This window comes from Sinocyclocheilus rhinocerous, unplaced genomic scaffold, assembly GCF_001515625.1.
Source record: "Sinocyclocheilus rhinocerous isolate Xijiao unplaced genomic scaffold, SAMN03320098_v1.1 scaffold247, whole genome shotgun sequence".
NCBI lineage: Eukaryota > Metazoa > Chordata > Actinopteri > Cypriniformes > Cyprinidae > Sinocyclocheilus > Sinocyclocheilus rhinocerous.
In genome coordinates this window covers 1,056,181-1,064,555 of record NW_015662919.1, presented here as the reverse complement: position 1 = coordinate 1,064,555, position 8,375 = coordinate 1,056,181, and the positions used below count along the sequence as shown (strand labels likewise).

General features: G+C 32.8%; 1 protein-coding gene across 1 annotated transcript in view; it reads left to right on the top strand.

Moving 5' to 3' along the window:
- The window catches only part of LOC107728329 (signal-induced proliferation-associated 1-like protein 2), a gene marked incomplete at its 5' end in the record, with an annotated part of 84,016 nt that extends 77,312 nt beyond the window's left edge, over positions 1 to 6,704 (top strand). The window contains 3 exons of the mRNA XM_016538462.1: positions 2,833 to 2,950; positions 3,031 to 3,112; positions 5,740 to 6,704. Coding sequence (XP_016393948.1) covers positions 2,833 to 2,950; positions 3,031 to 3,112; positions 5,740 to 5,886 — 347 coding nt within the window. The remainder of the gene's footprint in view (positions 1 to 2,832; positions 2,951 to 3,030; positions 3,113 to 5,739) is intronic.
- Positions 6,705 to 8,375: the final 1,671 nt, after the last annotated feature.

Sequence of the window (8,375 nt, the reverse complement as noted above, 5' to 3'; positions counted from 1 at the left end):
TTTAATTTTTTTTTACGTTTTTTCCCCCCCCCCCAATTTAGGCTTTTTTCCATTTTAGACTTACTCCACCAATCAAATCTGAATAAATATGTGTGTGTATATATATATATATACACACACAGGGGTGCACATAAGGTTTTCAGTCTGGTTCTCATGAAAGCACCTGGAGATTTGGTTTGCTGCTCACACTGCACATATGGTGTGACCTATTAAATATAACTATTAAAAAAAATAGTAGAATTATTGCACTTTATTTATTTAGTTTTTTTTATATCAAATGATAAACAAAATAATAAAGTGTGATAATACTATTTTTTTCCATTTTAGGCTGAAATCTGAGAGACTTATTCCACCAATCAAATCTATATAATTAATGAAAAGATAAAATTTATTGATTCATTACACACTAAAGAAAATGTATCATGTGCTACCTTTGGTTGATGCTACCTTGAATAATTATATATTAACATAAAATGTTAAACAAATATAAAAAAATAAAAATAATAATAATAACATCTCAGCTATATTTTAATAGTCGTAATTTAGTTTGGAATCTGTTGCATGCAGAGCATTGATTAAGTCCCAGAATGCATCTGTGCATCTGGCGACACACAGCAGAGCGCTAGTGTGTGATTACAAACACTTCATCTAGATTTCTGTGAAGATCAACACAACATACTGAACTTTGAAAACTTTGGCTCCGCTTTCATGTGGTCTGCTGAACCGTCAGATGTTTCTCTGAGGAGCCGCTGAAAGAGAGAAATACAGAGCTTTGATTGGCGTGTTTTTAATGAAAGACTACCAGCGTGATCAGAAACACACATGTAGGAATCTATCTGTCAGCTGTCATCTATCTATCTCAATTTTTGCATTGTGCTAATGAGAATTTGGAGGGGAAATGTGCTAATAATAGTAATAATAATAATAATGAAAAAATGTTTTCTTGCTAAATTAAAGGCAAATTAACCTTTATTTTGGTTTTTGTATGTAATCAGAATATGGTGGGGAAATGTGCTTAATAATAATGATGATTGCAAAATAAATGCTTTTTTTTTTTCATTATGGTAATCAGAATCTGGAGGGGAAATGTGTTTATAATAATGAAAAAATTGTCGATTTTCTCGTAAAATTAAATGCAAAAACTTTTTGGCATTATGGTTATGAATTTGGAGGGGAAATGTGCTAGTAGTAATAATAATAATGCTAAAGATATTCTGTTTTCTTGCTAAATTAAAGGCAAATTAACTTTTTTTTTTTTTTGCATTATGGTAATCAGAATTTTTTGAGAGGAAATGTGCTAATAATTTATAATAATAATAGTAATGATGATGATGCAAGAAAAAATTATTGAAAAATTAAATGCATTTATTTATTTATTTAAAAATTTTTCATTATGGGAATCGGGATTTGGAGGGGAAATGTGCTTATGATAATGCAAAAATTAGATGCAGGTGTGAAATATGTTTATCTCATTTTTTGCATTATGGTTATGAGAATTTAGAGGGGAAATGTCCTATTAATAATAATAATAATAATGAATGTATTTTGGAGGGGAAATGTGCTTGTTATATAAGTATGACCTATGTAAGTACCAATGAGCGAATTTGATGGTTTATTGGTTTCTATTTTTTTGTATATTATGAATACTGTTGGCTTTTTGACAAATTGTCTTTGTTCCTCTTTTGTAAGTCGCTTTGGATAAAAGCATCTGCTAAATGCATAAATGCTCAATTTTGCGCTGGGTAGCCCCGCCCACATTGGCATCTCATTGGTCCAAAATCCAGTTGCACATAACTATGCATTAAACATAAAATGTTCTGATTGCCTAATGGCATGTCAGTATCATCCATTTTCACTTTCAGTGTGGACAAACAGAAAAACGATCATAATCACATTCAACGTTGCTCTTTCACTCTATTACATGTGAACATACTGTACTAAACCAAAAGCATCTGGACTGAAGCAATTGGTGTTGGTTCAGAGTGACTGCTCCCGTTTTTACAGTCGTTTTCAGCTGACACTCAAACAAATGAGCCGACGAACCATAGAGCTGCTAAAACCAGCGCAAACTGCTTCACATACCGTAAATACACTTAAAAGACTGATGCAATATTTGGAAACAAAGTTCTAGTTTTAGAGGAGATGCTTGTTTCTGGGTCTCGCTGTGACCCAGAATAACGCTGCATAAAAACACTGAGAGATAAATTTAGCTTACAACATATTTGCCCTCCATTTGCATCAGCGAGCACGGATGTAAGTCAACAAGAAGAAATTAGTGTTTAAAAAATGCAGGACAAATGTTCATAAACACACTGTTTTATTGAGTAGCTCCGGCTAAACGCTCAACAGCTTCACAAACTTATATATAAGTGGGTGATTTAAGATGACTTCATGTTTTTTTTTTTAAGTCCCGTGGCTCTTTAATGCTAGTTTCAGGACACAAGGTCTCACTTTTTCATTAATTACAAACTTAAACTGGATGCAAACCCAACATTAGATATGAAAAACTGATCTGAGGCCAGTTTTTTTTGCCTTGTGCAGATGTTTTGAACAAATCAAGGGTTTCATCAGATGTCATGAGACCTAAAGACAGACACAGACAGCAATGAGAATGACCCAGGTTCAGTGTGATTGACCTGGGACAAATTATTATTAACACATATTATTATTATTATTATTATCACATTGCTATATATCCAGTAGTCTGCCATCAGATATGATTTGGTTGCAGTCCTGTCACATTCAGCACGGAGTTGTGGTGTTTATGTGTTATGGAGTCATTGTGATATTGAGAACCCATCGAGAGTCTGTCTGATGTGTTTATGCGTCCAGACCAGCGCGTGGCCTCGTTCTGCACCATGACGGACATGCAGAGAGCCGAAGCGCTGCAGATCTCGCGTGAGCTCACCAGACGCGTGGCGGCCGCTGAGGGAGCTGCACTGGAGGCCGGGTGAGTTTAACAGCAAACACACACACACACAATACACTGTGTGTTCATGCTCAGACTAACAGCTCTGTCTCGCTCTTCAGCGATACGTCTCCAGCCACGCTGACGGGTAAAGTCAATCAGCTGGAGGTCATCCTGAGACAGCTGCAGTATGACCTGAAGAAGGTAAACTGTCCCGTCCTGATGGAAAACAATAACGGTTTTTTAGGTCCACCATAGATGATCTGATTTACATTTCTGGACAGGATGATCATTACTGTATTACGTTAATGAGATTTTTTTACTTACTTGCTTATTTATGTATTGTAATGAGAATTTGTTGGGGAAATGTGCTTAATTATTATTAATTAATAATAACAATGCAAAAAAAGGCTTAATTTTCTTGAAAAATTAAATGCAAATGCATCTTGTTTTTGCAGTATGTTAATGAGAATTTGTAGGGGAATTGTGCTTAATAATAAAAATAATAATGCAAAAAATGGTCAAATTTCAAAAAATGGTTAATTTTCTAAAGTTCTAATAAAGTGTCCTTTTTTCATAATGGTAAAGAGATGTTTCGAAGAAATTTACTTGTACTAGAAGTAGTAGTAATAATAGTAATGCAAAAACTTATGTTTTCTTATAAAATTAGATGCAAATGCAAAATATTATTTATTTTTTTTGCATTATGGTAATGAGAATTTGTAGCGGAAATGTGCTTATAGTAATAATAATGCAAAAAAAATCTTGCAAAATTAAATTCAAATGCATTTTTTATATATTTTTTTATTTTTATTTTTTTTGCGTAATTTAGATTTGAATTTGGAGGTGCAATGTGTTTATAATAATAATAAGAATGCAAAAAAAAATTTTTTTTTGCTAAATTAAATGCTAATTATTTTTTTTACAATAATAATAACTAAAAAAAACTATCTATTTTCTTGCTAAATTAATTGCAAATGCAAATTTTATTTTTGGCATTATGGTAATAATAATTTGTGGAGGGAATGTGCTTATTTTAATAATAATAATAGTAATGCAAACAAAATGTCTGTTTTCTTTGAAGGGAAAATGTGCTTAATTGTCATAATAATGCCACAAAATAGTAAATTTCTTGCAAAATCTTGCAGTATGACAGTATGACGTGAAAAAGGTCAACTAAGGTAAACCCGTCCTGATGGAAAACAGTAGCCGTGTTTTGTAGGTCCACTGTAGATGTTTTTACCCACTGACAAGATCTGGTTTTCTCCACGTCTCTCCATCCATTTTGTGAATGCGAAGTACATCAGCTGCGTTTGTCACTTCACAGGAGGAAGGCTTTTGAGGGGAAGGATAGGCAAACAATGTGGTAATGGGCACCAGCATGCAGAATTGCCACCTCGTTGGCCCGGTTTAATATCCTGCTTCCTGTCATTTTAAATGACTGCAGAGTGACGGCGGCTCAGCAGGAACACCTCCAACAGCCCATGATGCACCTGATGTAATTGCTGATAATGTTGCAGCGTTCACATCAGGTCAATATGCGTATAGCTGGTGTACAATTACTCTAAATGATTATAAAGAGGCATATGAATATGAGTTATGAGTCATACAGTATATCATCCATACTAATTAAAAGTTTCTAAAACATTGTATTGATTTGTTAAACTTTTCTTTTTCTGTAATGAGTGCAAAAAACTCCAGAGAGAGAAATGTATAATGTATGTAAAACACTTTTGTCCCAGAGGTTTTCAAACTTAAGAGAAAGTGTTAAAATGTTAAAACAAAATAAATCATAACAATACATTTCAATTTAATAAATAAAAATAGGTCGGTATTACAGAAGCTGACATTATTACCACTTTTAAATATGGTTTGAAATAATTGTAAAAATAAATAGATAATGAAATAAAATGTAATACAAAATGACAGTATTTTTCATTTCTAATTTGACAACATTACCACGTTTACAATATTACAATAAAAAAAAAGTAAACATTTTTAAGATAAGTAATAAAAAATAAGATTAAATTTAATAAATAAAAAATGAAAATTTTACCACTTTCTAATTTGATAACATTACTGCTTTCATAATGTTACAGAATTTGACAGTATTACTACTTTTATTAAAAATGTCAAAATAAAAAAAAAATGTGATTACATTTAATAAATACCAAAATGACAATATTACTACTTAATTTGACAACATTACCAGCTTCACAATATTACAGAATCTAAAAATACCACTACTTTAATAATAATGGAAATAAATGCAAAAATACAAAAATGAATAAAACAAAAATTACAACATTATCAATTTCTTATTTGACAGTATAACAGGCTTCACGATATTACAGAATTTGACAGTATTATTATTTTAGAAAAATTATTTAAAACATAAAAAAAGAGTTGAAATTTAAGAAACTATTTTATGTTTTGTTTTTTAAATTAAGTTTAATCACAGTTATTTTATTCTATTGACAGCCATATAATTGTGTTTCTCTTCAGGTTGATGCACTACAATATACTAGAATCAAAATTTTGCCAAATATTATTTTACACATTTATTTTATTTTTTATTTTTTTGCACCATATAAATAGGGTCTTTATACAGTACATGAAAATATGCAACTGCCTTTAAATGTTAGGATGGGGGTTCCTCAGAACCTCTGCTTTATTCAAAACTAATTTAAAGGAAAAATGTCATGATTTCCTCACACTCGGGTACTTGAAGAACCAAGGCTGATATTTTCCATATAAAGACAGCATATAGTGAGCAGCATAAAACGGTTAGTTCACTGTATTCTGAGGTCATTGGTTTGCTCTGTGCGCAGGAAAAGGAAGACAAGGCGATCCTGCAGGTGGAGGTGCAGCACCTGCGGCAGGACAACATGCGTCTGCAGGAGGAGAGCCAGACGGCTGCCGCACAGCTCAGGAAGTTCACCCAGTGGTTCTTCCACACCATCGACAAGAAGCCTTGATGGAGACCACTGGAGAACTGTGGAGATGTTCACGGCATTGACCTACACTAGCAAAGCCCGATTCCCACTGCAATTCAGTGAGATGTAGAATGTAAGTATATTCTGGACTGGAAAAGCCACTTTTGTTGGTGTAGATGAGCAGCGAAGACAAACGGAGGCAGGTTTAGCCTGGAGAATGTACTCAATTAGCAACTAAACGATGTTTCTGGAGGTGGATTATGAATGTAATGCATCAAGACTTGGCGAGACGTTTCATTTTCTGCCTCAAACGTTGCAATCAAACGTTGAAGTTCAGCGGGTCAACGGTACCTTCATCGCTCGCGTTTCCAATCATTTCTGTCCACATTCATCAAGTTCTGGCAATAAGGTTCATGGATTTCCCAAACAAACACAATGTGAAGAGTTCCTGAAGCTGTAAATGTTGAGATTGTGCCTCTAAAAAAAGGCGAAATGAAGCAGCTGTGTGCATAACGTGGCTTTCCTCTCCTGCCTCGTCTCGAATCCGCAGTCACATGCCAAAACTCTGTCCATCTCTGTACAGAACCTCCAATCAAGTGTCTTGTATTTAACACTGTTATTTAAGCTGATTTAACCTAAATGAGTTTATTTTATTAAAATGAGCGGCTTCTGGAGGGACGGCTGTGAGAAGGCCATACTGTGACCGTTTTGCCAGGACTGTGTCTGAAACATAGATTTCTTGATGATTTGTCTTTTTTTCCCTCATTCCAACATTTGGATGCTGCTAGATAACACTTTGTTGGTTTCTATGCTTTTACAAATGTGTTTCTCTGTAAATCTATTTCATGTAAGATGGGACATTTGGTTGTTTTTTTTTGTTTTTAATAAACGTAGTATGTAAAATCAATCAGATGCGTCTTCTTAATATTTCAGGTTCTAGGAAAAAAAACACTGATAAGTAAATTATAACATCTATGTTCTAATATGTTGTTTACTTATTTTGATTGTCTGATTTTCATTACTTCAGTGTGAGGGGGAAAATCATTCCTGTACGAGAATGTTTTAATTGATTTATTTTTATTTTTATTTATTTACTTTTTGCATTATGGTCATGGGAATTTGAAGGGAAAATTAGCTAATAATGATAGTAATAAAAATAAAAATGGATGTCTTAATTTTCTTGTAAAATTAGATGAAAATGCAATTTTTTCTTTATTTTGCATTATGGTAATGGGAATTTGTAGGGGAAATAATAATAATAATAATGCAAAAAGAAATGTAATTTTTTTTTCTTGCAATTAAATGCAATATTACACTCTGAAAATGCTGGGTTGTTTCAACCCAATTTTGGGTCAAATATGGACTAACCCAACTGTTGGGTTAAATTTTGGTTACATTTTTAAATTAACTTTTTAACCCAACAGTTGGGTTAGTCCATATTTGACCCAAAATTGGGTTGAAACAACCCAGCATTTTTTAGAGTGTATGATCATGAGAATTTGTACTTGGAAATGTACTTAATTTTCATGATAATAATAATAATAATGTCACAATGCAACTAAATAGTAATTTTGTTTTTAATTAGATGCAAATGTCAAATTTGATTTTCGCATCAAGAAAGGTGGTTCATTTTCATAATAATAATAAATAATAATAATGCAAAAACAAATAGACTTAATTTTCTTGCGAAATAAGATGGAAATGCAATATATATATATATATATAATTTTTTTTTTTTTTTTGCATTATGGTAATACAGATTTGTTGGAGAAATGTGCTTATACTAATAATAGTAATAATGCAAAAACATTAAATGCATTTGCATTTAATTTAGCAATAAAATTAAATGCAAATGCAATTTATTATTTGCATTATGGTCATATGAATTTGTAGGATAATTGTGCTTAATTGTCATTTCTTGCTAAATTAGATGCAAATGCAAAATTTTGAATTTTGTGTCAAGTATGACGGATGTTTCGTCCTGAGATTGGCTTAGCTGGCAGGTCCACAAACATCTGCCTCTTTCTAAACCTCCTGTGAGATTGACTTTCTGATGACACTGACATTTTCTCCAGTTCAGCATCAGCAGAGAATTATTGTTGCCATGGAGTCAGCATATTCCGCCGAGGACCCTTTTGGGAATACCTGCCTGAGAATAAGTTCATATGTAATGGACACTTATCTGAGCTTCCACAGACGGGCCTGCTGCAGGTGCGTGTGCATGAGGGTATTAAATGGATGTAGTTCATTCTGCAAACCACTTTAAAACGAATAATTCACCCCTAAATTACAATTCTGAATTTTAATTTCTAGGTGAACTAATGCTTAAAAGAAACTGATGTTGATGCATCTGGTTGTAGCTGTTTGTGTCTCTACTGAAGTAGCTAGAAGATTCTTTGTTTTTATATGTAAATTGTTAAAGCTTCAAAGAGGCCAACCTCATAAATTACATTGTTTAAAGAATCTACTTTCCATTTACACACACTGTAAATCCCAGCTGCCAGGAATTTCTTTCTAACATCAGAGACCAC